This window comes from Microtus pennsylvanicus, chromosome 20 (assembly GCF_037038515.1).
Source record: "Microtus pennsylvanicus isolate mMicPen1 chromosome 20, mMicPen1.hap1, whole genome shotgun sequence".
In the NCBI taxonomy this organism is placed as follows: domain Eukaryota; kingdom Metazoa; phylum Chordata; class Mammalia; order Rodentia; family Cricetidae; genus Microtus; species Microtus pennsylvanicus.
Window position 1 is genome coordinate 10,329,529 of NC_134598.1, and position 17,371 is coordinate 10,346,899.

Below are 17,371 nucleotides of genomic sequence, written 5' to 3' on the forward strand. Positions count from 1 at the left end.
TCTGTCAGTGGCTCAAGTCCCGCCCCCTTTCCACCTCGGGCCAATGGCCGAGCCCGCGGGGACTCCCCGGCGAGGGGCGGGATCGGGTTTCGGCCGGGGGGCGGGGCCTCGCTGAGGACCCTGGGCTGGGCGCCTCTGCCGGTTCGTCCACCCTCTCCTGCAGCCGCCTCCTTTCAACCTTGTCCGCCGGTTGGCGCGGTCTCCGTTGCAGCGGCGGCCGTTCCCGTCGGAGCTGCAGCTCTCTCTCTCCCCGCGTTCCTTCCCGCCAGGTCCCGGAGTTCGCCCGCCATGGCTCTCCTCACTGCGGCAGCCCGGCTCTGGGGAGCCAAGGTGAGCCGCTCAGGGAGGGAAGCGCGTCGTCGCGGGGTGGGGCCGAGGCGACCGCAGGCCCTCCGGCACCGAGCCTCCCTCCCGCCCCGGAGCGCATCCCTCCGCGCCTTAAAGGGGCCCGGCCTTGGCCGGCCGCCAGCCGTTCCGGAGCGGCTAGGCCATGTGCCGCGCTGCCCTTCCTTCCGGCGCCGGCCTGCGATCCCCGGCCGCCCGGGCCCGGTCTGACTGTCACCTCCGAGGTGCAAGTCAGGGATGCCGGTTCTGGCCGAAGGGCTCGAGAGTAGAGGTGTGGCGTGCAGCCGGAGTTGGGGGATAGAATTGTTTGGAGGAGGCGTGGGGGTGAACGACTGTGCTGGAGCCGGGGCTAATTTGGGCTCTGCTTTGTAGGGAGAGTCCTGTCAGGACCTGTTCCGTTTCTCATTGTAATTGAGGCCTTTGAGTGACCCGGCCGGGTCAGTTTTGTCAGGGTAGAGCCCCCAGCACCTCTTTGTCCTTGGGAGTCAACTGTACATAGGAGGAGCTAGGATAGGGTGGGGCATTTGTTAAACCTGCTGATAGAATATCACTGATGACTCGAGCAAGAACCAGAAAGGTTGTTCCCCCAAGCTGCAGGCCAATAAATGAAGACCGGCCAGCGGAGTAGCAACCAACCAAGGTCACATGACCAATTGTACTCCTTACTCGTGCGGGTTTTCTTGCTAGTCTTAAGTCTCCTCTAACCAAGAGTACTTCCTCTTACACCCTGGCTTGGACATTTTTGCTTTTTTGAATCCAGGAATTCAAGTCCAAGTAATAACTCTAATTTCAGATTAATCTCTGCTTTGGGCTCCGTGTAGCTCGGCGCTTTTAGCAGAGATTCAGCCCCCTACTCCAAGTGGGGACAGTCCCACCAACGACCTTGACTTCTGTAAAGAACTTAGGGTTTCTCTCTTCCGTAGACAGCTTGAAGCTGAATATACCTGGAAAAAAGAAGAAAGGCAGAATGGTTTTGACTTGATCTGTGTAATTCATAGTTGCCAGGTGTGCCACAGAACCTGTAGAATTTATCTTGGGGTTCTTCTGAGCAAGCACCCAGAAACAAGGTAGAAACTTCTTACTTGGTAGATACTTGTCTGCCTTGTCTGTTGCTACTCCTGCTGCCAGGGAACTGGGTAAGGAATCCTCTTGGGAAATGAAGCAAGCTTTAGACAGTGTTTTGGCAGAATAGCGGACCTATAATTAGATCATTTCAGAGCTGCTCACCCAGACCAGATAGTCTTAACACAACTTAACTTGAAAAAGTCTCTGAATTTACCTTTTGAGTTTATCGTGTCTGTTAGGGCCCTAGGAAATCTCAGAATGTTTTGGGGATGACTGTGCTGCCATTCTGGAAACCTTAGAAGTCTTTTGGACTTAGTTGATGAAGTACTTGCCTTGCATCGGGTGTGGCAGTGCGTACCTGCCTTGCGTGGGGTGTGGCAGTGCCTACCTGTCTTCCCAGCATTTGGGGAGTGGAGACAAGCTACATACTGAGCTACAGTACACCCTACCTCCAAGAAAAGGGGTAAGGCTTAAAATGAGCAAAGCCCAGCCGGGCGGTGGTGGCGCACGCCTTTAATCCCAGCACTCAGGACGCAGAGGCAGGTGGATCTCTGGGAGTTTGAGGTCAGCCTGGTCTACAAGAGCTAGTTCCAGGACAGGCACCAAAGCTACAGAGAAACCCTGTCTCGAAAAACCAAAATAAAATAAAATAAAATTTAAAAAAATGAGCAAAGCCCAGAAGCAGATCCTGGGAACTTAGGTGGTGGAACCATCACAAATTCAAGGTCGCCAAGCAGTGTGGGACGCCTTTAATTTCAGCACTCGGGAGCCAGAGGCAGGCAGATCTCTGAGTTCGAGACCAGCCTGGTCTACAAATTGAGTTCCAGGACAGCTAGAACTGTTACACAAAGAAACCCTGTCTCAAAAAATATAAAAAGCAAAACAAAACAAAAAACCAAATTCAGGGTCAACCAGGGCTGCATACAGTTTATGCATACATAAACTTGAACTCAAAGGGTAAGTGCTTTGCTCTTGGCAAGCATAAGGACCTGAGTTCATATCCCTACCTTGTAGACAGACTTTTCTGGAGGGCTGCCAGCTCACAAAAACAGATGACGCAAAGGTTATTAATTAAAGCTTAGACTATGGCTTAGGCTTGTCCCACTAGCTCTTATCTTAAATGAGCCCATCTCTTGTAATCTACATTCCTTTATGTGGATTGGCTACCTTTACTCTGCTTTGCCCATCTTGCTGGCAACACCGCCAGCTCTGTGTCCAGAAGTCCCTGCTGTAGCTGTTGGCCGTTTAGATGTGTCACGGTATAACAATAGCCTATCTTACATGTGCCTATAACCCTCATAGTGCTGGGATGGAGGAAGATTGGGCACAAGATGGGAACTCTGCCAGTCAGCCAGCAGAAACAGATTTGAATGAGAGACTGTAAAAGTTAATACGGTGAAGGGCAGTAGAGGAAGACACCTGAAGTCACTCTGACACACAGCATGAATGTGTACAAACAGACACACATGGAGAGAGAACAGTTAACAATAAAACAAAACCACAGAAACATAAAACTGTAAAAGCCTAACAAAATTAAGGAGTAGAATTTTGAGAGTCTGCAGTATAACTGGAATTTTGAGGATCCTTATTATATCAGCATCGCTCTTATCTGCCTAAGCTAATTTCTAAATTAGCTTCCAGTTTGATTAGTCATTGGTAATAAATCTTTACTTTTTAATATTAAAAGAGGCTTTACTAAGAAGGTAAGCCAGGCAGTGGTGGTAGGCGGATCTCTGAGCTCAAGGCTAACCTAGTCTACACAGAGCGAGTTCCAGGACAGCCAGGGCTACACAGAGAAACCCTGAAAAGTAAAAATAAGGAGATAGAGCTCAGAAATAGAGTGTTTGCTTTGAGTGTGTAAGACCCAAGGTTTATTTATTTTTTTTAAGATTTATTTATTAAGTATACAACATTCTGCTTCCATGTATGCCCGCACGCCAGAGGAGGGTGCCAGATCTCATTAGAGATGGTTGTCAGCCACCATGTGGTTGCTGGGAATCGAACTCAGGACCTCTGGAAGAGCAGCCAGTACTCTTAACCACTGAGCCATCTCTCCAGCCCCCAAACTTGTTTTTTTCTGATTAATTATGCAAGCACACGGCACTCACACGGCACACAGACAGTACAGGCCCAGAGACACACAACACAGTACAAACTCACTTACCTGGGACCTCGGGCTCTGCAGGCAGCGCTCCATTCCATTGAGCCAGTGCTCAGACTGTTAGACCCAAGGTTTATCACTCTCCAGAATGTGTGTGCCCATGTGTGCATGTGCTGGAATTACCTCACTAATGTACGGTTGTGATTGCAGGACTGGAGAAGCTGAGACAGGAATGTAGGAAGAGCTCACATCCCAAAAGTTTCAGGCCAGCTGGGGACTACATGTTAAGGGAAAAAATTAAAAACAATTAGAAGGGAAAAATTATTTTTATCCCCCTGCCCCCAGTCTATGTAGACAGATAAATAGATCTTGGCCAGGAGGTGTGTAGTTTATACCTATCCATACTTGACCTGGGTTTTGTCCTGGTGTTTCACGTGTGCCTGGGTCTGTAGTTAGGCTAGGAATTGAATAGGAGCACAGGTTCACCTGGAGGCTTTTGAAGTCAGCATGCTTAGTTAGCCCCGTCTAAAAGGGCTAAGACAGAATCTCATCCTGTATCCCAGTCTGGTCCAGGGCTCTTTCTCTTCCTTTGGTTTAGGTTTTTTGTTTTGTTGTTGTGTTGTTGTTTTTTTTTTTTTTTTTGAGACAGGGTTTCTCTTAACCTAGCTGTTCTGAAACTTACTTTGTAGACAAGATGGGCCTTGATTCAGGGATCCACCTGCCTCCCATTAAGTCTGTCCCAGGTGCTGGAGTTAGAGGCTTGTACCATCCTCCTCATCCACCCTGAAGGGAATTTTGTGCCAGTGAGAATTTCTTCTCTAGATGAGTGCAGTTTTACATTAACAGTGACTTGCAGCATGCCCCCTATAAACCTAGTCCACAGTTAATTTTAACAAAGCAATCATTTTTCTCCCATGAAATTATGCTTAACACCTGAAACTTTTGAAGGCAGGGCTCTGATCTCTGTGTATTTACCTTTCTTGACCAAGTGGAGGTTACCTTGTGTTAATTGTGAGATAAGTCTCTTTGTTCTTACCTGCCTTTAAATTGGGAGCAGGTGAATATGAAGTCAGGGCATAAATGGACAGGCTTCAAGGACAGAAGTGTAGTCAGTGTAATTGAGAAGGGATCTATGTCATTTCTGGTTCTTAGAATCTGAGCCTGCTAGCCCAGGAAACCAGTTGTGGCTCTGAGCTAGAGCCGCACAGTAATTCCTGTGCCTCACGTCAGTACTTTCGGGGAGGATGAGTAGGGTGTGGAATCTGAAGCGGTGAGGCACCTTCTCAGTGTCTTCTCAGCGTCTGCCCGTTCTCACAGCTGCCCAGACTCTGGGGCGTTATTACCTGGGTGCTGGATCACATCGTGATTCTGAAGACGTGGATAGAATCTGACAGTTTATATTTTTTGGACTGATGATGTGTGATGCTTGGATTACAAGCGTGACCCACCATACCCAGCTTATTTTTTCACATGATTTAGGAATGAATTCTTGTAAAACCTAGAGCAGAGTCTTAGGAGCCAAAAACAAAAGCAAACTAGCAGCAGTAAGGAAATCATTAGTATTTCCAGGAAAGTGTTGAGGTGACACATCAGTACTTTAGTGTGTGTGTGTGTGTGTGTGTGTGTGTGTCACAGCACTCTGGATGTCAGGACAGTTTATATGCGTTCATTTTTTTCTCCTGCAAACGCAGATCATCAGGCTTGGCAGAAAGGGCTTCTACTTGCTGGACCTTTTCACCAGCCCCGGCATAACTTTCTAAATTAAAAGTAGTAAAGGTTAATACGTTAAAAAAAAAGAACAGCAAATTGACTCTGCAGAGATGGTGAATCCGTTAAGGGCAGGAACTACTCTTGTAGAAGACCTGAGTTTGGTTCCCAGCACCCACACAGGGTGGCCTTACAATTGCCTTTACCTCCAGGTCCAGGGGATCCTACGCCCTCCTCTGGTCTTCTTGGGTACCTGCACACAATGGCATACTCGGACATAAAAGCAATCTTTAAAAATAAATTTTATAAGCTAGGCATGTTGGCAGTTACTTTATTTACTTCATTCTGGAGGCAGATGTGTCTCTGTGAGTTTGAAACTAACCAAAAAGTACGTAATAAAATAAGCAGACCTAAAGAACAGAATAAGTTTCTGCTGAGACAAAAAGCTAAGACTATTCGTTGTTTTCTATTTGGCAACTCAGTCCTTTTCGGAGGTTTGAGTGTTATTTTTTTATGGTCTTCCTGTCTGAATAATTGGTGGACCTGTAGGCAAGTAGGACTTCCTACTGATAGAAAGGGGCAAGTGGGAACCAGCAAGATGGCTCAGCAGGTAAAGGCACTTGACCACCAGGCCTGATAACCACTCCCATCCCACATGTTGGAAAGACAGAATCAATTCCTTCATTTGTTCTCTGACACCAAAGCCATGGTGTGTCTGTCTGTGTCACTCAAGCACTTAATAGTTCCATGGTTAAACATTTTTAAAGGGAAATGACAGAATTATTGAGAGAACTACTGTTAGCTTTGGGGGTGGCGTGCGAGGTCTGGACTGCTCTGCTAGGGCTGTGAGTAGCCTGCCCAAACCCTGCAGGCCGGCTTCCAGCATGACCATTGTGAAACACAGGCTTCCGATGGCTTTAGTTCTCTCTGACCTGGTTCTGGAAAGAGGATTCTTTGTCCTAGGCCAAATTTTTGTTGTCGTTGTATGTTTTGATTTTTCTCTCTTTCTTTTTTTCTTTCTTCCTTCCTTTTTCTTTTTTCTTTCTTTCTTTTTTTTTTCTTTTTTTTTTGAGACAGGGTTTCTCTGTGTAGAACTTGTTCTGTAGACTAGGCTGGCCTCGAATTCACAGAGATCCGCCTGCCTCTGCCTCTGCCTCCCACGTGCTGGGATTAAAGGTGTGTACCACCACTGCCTGACTTGATTTTTCTTTGGTTTCTCTTTGAGTTTCTCTGAGACAGGATCCCACGTAAGTGAGGCATGCTTTAAACTCCCTTTCAAGGGCTAAGACTATAAATGTGCACCACCATGACACTGCTTCGTGTCTTATTTGTTTTTGAGATTGATATGATAAGGAGACAGTTTTTATTTATTTTTGAAACAAAGTCTCACGAGATAGCCCTGGCTGTTCTAGAACTTGATGTGTGGACCAGGCTGTCCTCGAATTCACAGGTCTGTTTGGCCTCTGTGTCTCCAGTGCTAGGATTAAAGGTGAGCACCACTGTACTCTGCCTGATTTATTTCATTTTTTTTTTTTTTTGATTTATTTCGTTCTGAGTGTGTTTGTATGTTTGCCCTCTGAGAGCAGTGGCTTCAAGCCCCCTAACAACCACCCCCACACCCCGCTTAGCTAGAGTTGCAGGGGATGTGAGCTGTCCAGCATTGGCGCTAGGAACTGAACTCTGGTAAGGCAGTCTGAGCCACTGTGCCATCTCTCCTGCCCATCATCTTTTTGGTAGAGTCTCACTATGTATGCCTGGCTGATCTGGAACTCACTGTATAGAGCAAGCTGACCTTGAACTCTCAGATCTGTCTGCTTCTCCCTCCAGAGGGCATCACCACTCCTAGCTTGTTTGTTTGTTTTCTCTCTCTTTCTTTCATTTATTTTGTTTTTTTGAGGCAGCATTTCTATGTAACAGCCCTAGCGGTCCTGGAACTTGCTTTGTAGACCAGATCCACCTGCCTCTGCCTCCTAAGTGCTGGGATCAAATCAAAGTGGTGAGCCACCACAACCCAGCTTCTTTTTTCTTAATACAAGCAGTTCTTTCTGCATTAGAAGCCCCAGTAGCTTAAGATTTTTCCTACTGGTTATGGGTGAGTTCTGGTATTGTATGTGCTTCCCCCTTGCTCAGTCATCTGTTGTTGACAGTGTCTTGTTAAAATCAGGGTGCTTTTTCTCAAGACTTCTTTCTGTTTTGTTTTATGTGTATAGGAGTTTTGTCTGCATGTTTGTCTATGCACTGTGTGCATGCCTGATACCTGAAGAGGCCAAAAGATGGCAATGGATACCCTGGAAGTGGAGTTACTGACAGTTGTGAGCCACTCTGTACGCGCTGGGAATTGAACCCAGGCTCTCTTAACCACCAAGCCATCTTTCCACCACCACTACCCTAGTTTTTTTTTTTTTTTTTTTTAAAGACAGGGTCTGTGTATTCCTGGCTGTCTTGGAACTCTGTATAGACCAGGCTAGTCTTAAATTCACAGAGATACGCCTGCCTCTTCTGAGTGCTGGGATTAAGGATTTTGACATTATGTCTGGCCTCTCTCAAATCTTTAATGTTGGAGGTCCTGGAAATGTAGGATGAGGTGCCTAGAATGGAGAGCAAAGAAAAAATGTCCCTGTAAAAGAGAACCCTTCATAGGAATTAGTGTTAATAAGGTGAGAGGAATAAGGGTCCAACAACCGTATTCAGTGGCTATCCAGACAAGGTTCATGAGTGCGGAGTAGTAGTTCACATTTGCTCACTGTCCTATTTTAGCAAGAATATTCTTTTTTCAGATTTATTTAACTTTATTTTATATGCATTGATGTGAAGTGTCAGATCTCCTAGAACTGGAGTTACAAGCAGTTGTGAGCTGCCATGTGGGTGCTGGGAATTGAACCCAGCTCCTCTAGAAGAGTAGCCAGTGCTCTTAACCACTGAGCCATCTCTTCAGCCCTTTAGCCGGAATATTCTTAAGTAATATAGAAAAGTTCTTTGAAGCATTACCTCCATATAACTCATTGGTCTTTTCCCCTCGTTGCCCTGTAAGATGGAGGCTGTGATGTATTATCAGCACATCTGAGAACCGTACTCCACTTCCATCAGTAATAGCAGACTCACAGGGCTATACCTGTGCCTGCAGTCCCACTCTCATGAGCCCAAGACAGGATCCAGGCCAGGGTGGGCTACATAGTGGGACCTTGTCTGAGAAATGACACAAGCCATCATTCAGGTGAAAAACAAGCACACCTGTAATCCCAGCCCTAAGGAGTCCACAAGAGGAGCGTGGATTCAAAGCCAGCCTGGGCTACATGAGATCCTGTCTCAGTAAATTAAAAAAGATCTCTGTGAGTTCAAGCCTAGCTAGAACTGTTACACAGATTAAATCCTATCTTGAAAAAACCTAAACAAACAAGCAAACAAGCAAATAAAACAAGAAAGCTCAAGGCACCAGCATGTGAGTTAAAACAAAAACCTCCTAATGGTTGTGGTGTTTCCACTTTCCCCCGTTGGGACTCCTGGCTGTCAGCCATTATTCACCAAGCTTTAGCAGTCTCTCTGGCTCTCCCCATGAAGGAACTGACCAATTGAGTGAAGTGACTGCCTGCCTCACCTGACAGCTGCTGATCAGTGAAGTGACTACTTGTGGCAAGCAACCAGATGCCCAAATCTCAGCTGTCACAGCTCCAGGGCTGGGGAGGAGCTGGGGGGAAGACGTTGAGAAGTGATTCGCCTGCCCCATCAGTGGTGTGACCTGAGCTTACTGTGTAAGGCCATCCTCAGCGCTCTTAGTGCTGCCAGTGAAGTTTGAGGGCTTTAGGCAGGAGTGCTGACAGGCGTTCCAGGTTAGTGTGATTATATACTGAGTTCCAGAACACCCTGTCTCAGAAAAACCTGCTGTCCCAGCACTGGGAGAGAGCAGAAGGAACAGGAGTTTGAGGCCAGCCTTGCCTATATGGTGAGTTCAGGAACAACCTGTACCATAAGTGATCCTATCTCAAAAAAGCTAAAAATGATATCCCTCCCAAGAAAATAGGAAGTTGAGGTCTTGTTATTAAATGAAATTAGCCATTTACCCTTTCCTAGGGTTTGACAGATTTCTTCCTGTGATGAATTCTGACTAGACCAGAGTTTGGGCACTTGATGGATTGTTACAGCCAATACAACTCTCTGCCCCCTCCCACTTTTGAGATAGGCTCTCACAGAGCTTAGGCTCCTCAACTGGATATGTTGTGTAGCTGAGACTGATAGGGAATTCCTGATCTCTCCCTCTACATACCTTCCAACTGATTGTATTGTAGGCCTGTGACCATGTCGCCTGGCTCTTTTCTTTTTTCAAAAACATGGTTTCTCTCTGTAGCCCAGGCTAGCCTGGAACTTGAGTCTTCAGCTGCTTCAGCTTTTGTAGCGCTGGGATTACAAGGATGTTACCACCATGCCATACAAGACCAGTGGTGAATGCCGCGTGGCAGTGTGCAGGACAAGTTTGGGTGTCTTCCGTCACTGTCTGCTTTAATGCCTTGGGGACAGGAAGCTCACACATTTTTGGCTAGGTTGACTGGCCAAAACTCTTAGGATCCAGTTTCTGAGTTATAGCTACAAGCTGTTATGCCTTTTTTTTTTTTTTTGGTTTTTCGAGGCAGGGTTTCTCTGTGGCTTTGGAGCCTGTCCTGGAACTAGCTCTTGTAGACCAGGCTGGTCTCGAACTCACAGAGATCCACCTGCCTCTGCCTCCCGAGTGCTGGGATTAAAGGCGTGCGCCACCACCGCCCGGCTTGTTATGCCTATTTTGTTCTTAGTGTTGTTTTTTTTCTAACAGTCTATATTTTTGCAAGATACTAGTTATGGACTAGAAATGGCATTTAACATAAATGTCAAAACATTCCGAAAAGAACTTACTGGTCACATTTATTTGATAACAAAATGCTTCAAGATTTAACAAAATACAATTTAGTGTTGATGTCTGGCTTTTATGAGGGTGCATATGCTTTAAGCTTGCAGAGTAAACACTCTTGCCCACTGAGCCATCTCCCACACCCTAACATTGGCTTTTTAATTACCATTTTAGAGAATTGAACAGTGAGGTTTATGTTAGGGTCTCATAGCCAAGGCAACAGGATGAAAATGGCAGGCCTGTATTTAGGATTTGCTGTGCTTTTCGTGTAAACTGTAGGTTGAAATTAAGTCTGAGATCCAAGTCTGAATTTCCATTAGTTTGTTTTTATTTATTCTTGGGGATGTAATCTCTTTTGGCTGGAGACTGGGCTCAAATTCATGCAGTTGAGGGTGATCTTACTCTGATTCTCCTGGGTGCTGGGATTATAAACTGCATCACTGTATAACGTTTCCGGAGTGCTGGGGGCGGGGTAATCCATGGGTTTGTGCATGTTAGGCAAGTGCTTGAGTTACATCCTCATACCCCTTATTTTAGTTTTCCATTTTTTAAAATTATTTTTTGTGTCTACATGTATGACTGTGTACCATCTGTGCTTGGTGCCTGTGGAAGCAGAAGAGGTCATTGGGTTTCTTAGAATTAGTTATAGATGGTTGTGAGCTGCAGTGTGGCTGCTGGAAACTGCGGGTCCTCTGGAAGAGCAGCTGGTGCTCCTGCTGCCGAGCCATCTCTGCAGACTTGGCCTGGCTCTGTCACAGATAGGCACCATCCCATGCGCAGCTTTCCTTTCCAGATGAAGTATTCTGTGTTCGTTGTAATTAAAGGTCTAACACGAATTTTTCCTTGATCATTTTGGATAGTTTGTTAGTCATTGTTTAGAGTCAGTAAGAGTTGTGTGTACAGTGCACGTAGATGACGGATGAAAATGCCGGAGTGGTGGCACACACCTCCACACCAGACCCCGGGAGTGGTGGCACACACCTCCACACCAGACCCCGGGAGTGGTGGCACACACCTCCACACCAGACCCCGGGAGTGGTGGCACACACCTCCACACCAGACCCCGGGAGTGGTGGCACACACCTCCACACCAGACCCCGGGAGTGGTGGCACACACCTCCACACCAGACCTCGGGAGTGGTGGCACTCACCTCCACACCAGACCCCGGGAGTGGTGGCACACACCTCCACACCAGACCCCGGGAGTGGTGGCACACACCTCCACACCAGACCCCGGGAGTGGTGGCACACACCTCCACACCAGACCCCGGGAGTGGTGGCACACACCTCCACACCAGACCTCGGGAGTGGTGGCACACACCTCCACACCAGACCTCGGGAGTGGTGGCACACACCTCCACACCAGACCCCGGGAGTGGTGGCACACACCTCCACACCAGACCCCGGGAGTGGTGGCACACACCTCCACACCAGACCCCGGGAGTGGTGGCACACACCTCCACACCAGACCTCGGGAGTGGTGGCACACACCTCCACACCAGACCTCGGGAGTGGTGGCACACACCTCCACACCAGACCCCGGGAGTGGTGGCACACACCTCCACACCAGACCTCGGGAGACAGAGACAGCCAGAGCAACGTGAAGGAACTTTGCCTGAAAAAATAAAAATTATATTTGTGTGTATATCTATGTATGTATGTGTGCATATTCACACAGTTATAGAAGTGAGCAGGATACCAGGAATAGTGGTAGTGGGTTTCAGTTCAAGTCCGTAAGTCAGAGAGCCTGAGAATTGCCAGTGTCAGTCAGTCATGTGTGCAGAGGCAGAGGTCTGCTGTCTATGTTTGGAGAAAAGTATTTCTAGCTGGGAGAGACAAGAGGCTGATTTACCTTTCCTAGTTTTGCTCTATGAGGCGCCCTGCTGATGAGGTTCATACCCATGTTGAGGAGCCACTTAGTCCACTCAGGCTCCCATTCTAATCTCTTCTGGAAGCATCTTTACTTGAGGTGTTTTTAATACTCTCTCAAGTTGGGCTGAAGAAATGGCTCAGATATTAAGAGCACTGCTGCTCTTCCAAAGGATCCAGGTTCAATTCCCAGCACCCACATGGCAGCTCACAACCATCTGTAACTTCAGTTCCAAGGGATCTGACACCGTCACACAGATAAACATGCAGGCAGAGCCCCAGTGCACACTAAATGAGTAAATAAATCCTAAAGAAATACTCTCAAGTTGACACTTAAAACAGATGTCACACATAGTTTCCAGGGTGACTTATTACTTTCAAAATTCCTCTAATTTATTTAATTTTCCTTTTTCTTGTAATTTTTAATTTTATGTGAATGGGTGTTTTTGCATGTGTGCCTGAGCACCACTTGAATGCCTGGTACCTGCAGGGGCTAGAAGTAGGCACTGGATTCCCCAGAACTGGAGTTATAGGATGGTAAGTGGATAATTTATTTATTCCTCTTTTCAGGGGGCAAGACAGAACATGATTAAAGTGTGCATCAGTTGTGATTAGCGTCTTTTACAGTCACTACATGCAACACCCTGCTTGCTCTTGTCTGCTTCTCAGGAAGAAACAGAAGCAGAGGGTTGGAGATGCTCTTGTGAAAGGCTGCCCTGCCTGAGGCTGTCAGCGGGTGGAGAGAGCACTGCAGCAGTACCCGGCCACCTTCCTGTTGACAGTTAAATCTGTGTAACAACCCCGTGTGTGAGACAAGCTCTTAGAGGATGTGAGAAGCAGGCTTCTGCCAGGGCTATCTATGGCCTGATAAAAGTTTATGTCAGATGTTCTTAAGGTGAAAGTCACTGCAGCTTCGTGGTTTAAAAAGGGAAGGGTATTCATAAGGATTTTGTCTTAATCTCTTTGCAGAACTCATCCTGCATTGTTCTTGCTGTCCGGCATGCCAGTGCTTCTTCCACGGTAAGATCTGTCAAGAATGCAGAATCATTGTAGCAGTCTGACTTCAGGACACACTGTTTGGCAACTACTTGCCTTATTATCTTAAGTCTATTGGAATTAAACAATAATTGTTACTGTTATGATGATTATTATTATTACTATTGTTTACAAAATATTTTTGAAAATTTTATGTTTATTGGTGTTGTGCCTACTTACATGTAGGTCAGATCTCCTGGAACTGGAGTTACAGATGGTTGTGAGCTGCCATGTGGGTGCTGGGAATTGAACCCAGGTCCTCTGGAAAAGCTCTTAACCGCTGAGCCATCCCTCCAGCCTCTTATTCAGTAGTGTAGTGCTGTGGAAACAGCAAATGTTTTCCCTTTAGTTTCTGTACTGCTGAGCATTAAGCCCAGAGTTTCACACATGGTATCAAGTACTTTACCACGAAAGCATGTTCATAACCCCTAAATGAAATAAAATGTACTGTTTGTTTTAAATTCTAATACAGGATCTTATATCCCTTTTATCAAATTCCTGAAACAGGGTGGCTTCACTCATCTTTCTGCCTTGGCCTCTTGAGTGGCTGACTTTTTCAGTTTTTCAAGACAGGGTTTCTCTGTGGGGCAGTCCTGATTGTCCTGAAACTCTGTAGACCAGGCTGGCCTCGAACTCACAGAGCTCCACCTGCCTCTGCCTCCCAAGTGCTGGGATTAAAGGCGTGCGCCACCACCGCCCGGCTATGACTTTTTTTAATTATTAATTAAGCGAACATCACTGTCCATATCCAGGACATTTTCCTTTCTGCAAAATGAAGCTCCCATTCACTCCTCCCCGTGCAGTCTTCATATATGTTCTTCACAGTAGGAAGCTCTGTTTTACGACCTCTTAACCCTTCTATTTCTCCTTCTAGAATTTGAAAGATGTATTGAGCAATCTGATACCTAAGGAGCAGGCCAGAATTAAAGCCTTCAGACAGCAACATGGGAAGACAGTGGTTGGCCAAATCACCGTGGATATGGTAAGGGCGGTGGTGTCTTAGATGACGTATGCCACAAAGGTACCATTTCCTTTACTGGCTGTTAATGAAATGTTAGGTTTTATGGTATTCCTTAGAGAATAATTGTTTTTTTCCTGCAAATTTATAATTAAGCCTAACCTTGTTCACCTATGAACAAAGATAGATACAGTTTATAGTTCTGTTCCCAGCTTCGGCTAGGGCCAGACTGTCTTCTGATTGTTGTCACGGCCATCCAGTTAGACTGCAGGCCCAGTGAATCCTCTGGAGCAGCCTTAGGATAACTTCCTAAGCTCTTCAGTCAGTGCTCCTTTCCCTTTGCCCATAACAGATCTAATTCCATTTAGCTCATCATTGGGAATGTGGAGGGGATTAAGGATGGTCATGAGGAAAAATAAAATACAGATAAGAAAAGGAAGCAAAGGCAGGTACATTAAAGAAACAGTAGTGACCTGGTGCAAATGCTCGTTGCCTGAGCTAGCAGCCTTTGACAGAACCTACCTCCCAAATACAGTATTATGGGTGAGAGAGTAAAGGTCTTCTGAGCACAGGAGCTCCAGCCGCTGCAGGCGAGTCTGTGATGCTTGCTCACACTTCTCTCCTTAGATGTATGGCGGCATGAGAGGTATGAAGGGACTCGTGTATGAGACATCAGTTCTGGATCCTGATGAGGTAAGACATCATCGTCTATCAGTGATTGTCCATACTAGGACAGCTGGAAACAATTTCCTCTCGTGCATCTCTGTACAGAGTAAGAGAACAAAGGCAGGATAAATATGTGAAGAATAGGATTTTGTTTTTGTTTGAAGTTATAGCCTGGGCAGGTCTGGAACTTGTGGTTATACACCGGACTGGCTTTGAACTCATGGCAGGTACTTTTGTTGTTGTTGTTGAAAAAACAAAACACATTTATGGGCTAGAGAGGCGACTTAGCAATTAAGAAGACATACTGCACCCACACACAAATTCATGCACTCACGTCCACACACAATTGAAAGTAATAGAAAGAGCCACATCTTTAGTCCCAGCACTCAGTAGGCAGAGGCCACCCTTGGTCTTCAAGGTGAGTGCCAGGACTACATAGACATGCTCTGCCTCAAAAAACGATTATTTAATATAGCTTTTCCTTTTTTTTTTTTTTTTTTTTTTTGGTTTGTTTGTTTGGTTTTTTTGTTGTGGTTTTATCTATCTATTTTGTTTTTTTCGAGCCAGTTTATTTCTGTTTTTGTTTTGTTTTGTTTTGAGACAGGGTTTCTCTGTGTAGCACTGGCTGTCCTGGAACTTACTACATAGAACAGACTAGCCTTGAACTCGGGGATTTGTCTCTTCTGCCTCCCAAGTGCTGGAATTAAAGGAGTGTGACACCATGCCTGTTTTTTGTTTGTTTGTTTAATAAGTAAATAAATAAATTATACACACATACACATGCATACATACATAAAGTAAACTTTTTTTAATATTTATTTATTTATTATGTATACAATATTCTGTCTGTGTGTATGCCTGAAGGCCAGAAGAGGCAACCAGACCTCACTACAGATGGTTGTGAGCCGCCACCATGTGGTTGCTGGGAATTGAACTCAGGACCTTTGGAAGAGCAGGCAATGCTCTTAAACACTGAGCCATCTCTCCAGCCTATAAAGTAAACTTTTAAGTAAATACTTGTTCTTGTACGTGTTCTCATACAAGTGCCCAGGTACAAGTCCCACATTTCACATTGTAAGTGTGGAGGTCAGAGGACAGCTTGTGGGAGTTGGTTCTCTTGCATCACTGTGTGAGTCCCGGGGATCACACTCAGGTGCTCAGGCTTAGTAGTGTGTGTTTACCACTGAAATGATTGATGATTAGGACTAGTCTGTTCTGTGACTGACAGATTAATAAATTGGGTCACAATTGTCATTTTCTTTCTCAAGGGCATACGTTTCCGAGGACATAGTATCCCTGAGTGCCAGAAACTACTGCCTAAGGCTAAGGGTGGGGAAGAACCCCTACCTGAGGGCCTATTTTGGCTGCTGGTAACTGGACAGATGCCAACAGAGGAACAGGTATGGTCAACATTGACCCTTCTGATTCCCCTTCCTTGCTTTTCTCTAGTCGTCAGCATTTAATCTTCATCTGCCCATAGCTGGGGTTTTTTAGAGTGCTTCGAGAAGTGAGCAGGGTCTGACTACGTCTGAGAGGATTGTACTCAGGCGTTTCTGAGCGAATCTCCTTTTTCACAGGTATCTTGGCTCTCACAAGAATGGGCCAAAAGGGCAGCTCTGCCTTCTCATGTGGTCACCATGCTGGACAACTTTCCTACTAACCTGCACCCCATGTCTCAGCTCAGTGCAGCCATCACAGCCCTCAACAGTGAAAGTAACTTTGCTCGTGCCTATGCAGAGGGAATCAACCGAACCAAGTACTGGGAGGTAGGAAATTTGAGCTGTGTGGTTGGACTGTAATGGGGTTCGGAGTATCTGAATGTGAAGAACACTTCTGGCTTAGTTGAGGAATCCACTTCACAAACTGAGGCAATCCCTAACACTAAAACAAAAATTTACTATAAGACTTGTTAAAATTATAAAGAAAATAGAGAATTGGTTTTTTTGCCTATTAATTTATATTTTGTTTGTGCACTCATAGTGTGTAAAGATCAGAAGACAGCTTATGAATTTGTTTTCTCCTCATACAGAGTTTGTACCATTGATCAGTTTGTCAGGTACCACTGTCCACTGAACCAGCCCCAAATAAGGACAATTTTTATGACGCCTTAGGATTTGGATGAGTGATAGCTAATCACACTCTTGCCTAGGAGGACTGATAGCTAATCACACTGTAGCCTAGGAGGACTGATAGCTAATCACACTGTAGCCTAGGAGGACTGAGATAATCACACTGTAGCCTAGGAGGACTGAGATAATCACACTGTAGCCTAGGAGGACTGATAGCTAATCACATTGTAGCCTAGGAGGACTGATAGCTAATCACACTGTAGCCTAGGAGGACTGTTAGCCAATCACACTGTAGCCTAGGAGGACTGATAGCCAATCACACTGTAGTCTAGGAGGACTGATAGCTAATCACACTGTAGCCTAGGAGGACTGAGATAATCACACTGTAGCCTAGGAGGACTGAGATAATCACACTGTAGCCTAGGAGGACTGTTAGCCAATCACACTGTAGCCTAGGAGGACTGTTAGCCAATCACACTGTAGCCTAGGAGGACTGTTAGCCAATCACACTGTAGTCTAGGAGGACTGATAGCCAATCACACTGTAGCCTAGGAGGACTGATAGCTAATCACACTGTAGTCTAGGAGGACTGATAGCTAATCACACTGTAGCCTAGGAGGACTGAGATAATCACACTGTAGCCTAGGAGGACTGAGATAATCACACTGTAGCCTAGGAGG

General features: G+C 45.9%; 1 protein-coding gene and 1 non-coding gene across 2 annotated transcripts in view; both read left to right on the forward strand.

Moving 5' to 3' along the window:
* Cs (citrate synthase) overlaps positions 1 to 17,371 on the forward strand; it is a 25,189-nt gene continuing 7,818 nt past the window's right edge. Inside the window, exons 1-6 of the mRNA XM_075954614.1 lie at positions 1 to 330; positions 12,933 to 12,983; positions 13,873 to 13,980; positions 14,584 to 14,649; positions 15,891 to 16,022; positions 16,200 to 16,388. Of these exons, the coding sequence (XP_075810729.1) occupies positions 289 to 330; positions 12,933 to 12,983; positions 13,873 to 13,980; positions 14,584 to 14,649; positions 15,891 to 16,022; positions 16,200 to 16,388 (588 nt within the window). The 5' untranslated portion in view covers positions 1 to 288. The remainder of the gene's footprint in view (positions 331 to 12,932; positions 12,984 to 13,872; positions 13,981 to 14,583; positions 14,650 to 15,890; positions 16,023 to 16,199; positions 16,389 to 17,371) is intronic.
* LOC142839069 (U8 small nucleolar RNA) lies at positions 12,499 to 12,626 on the forward strand. Its single transcript, XR_012908677.1, has one exon. It is a non-coding gene; the product is annotated as a U8 small nucleolar RNA (small nucleolar RNA).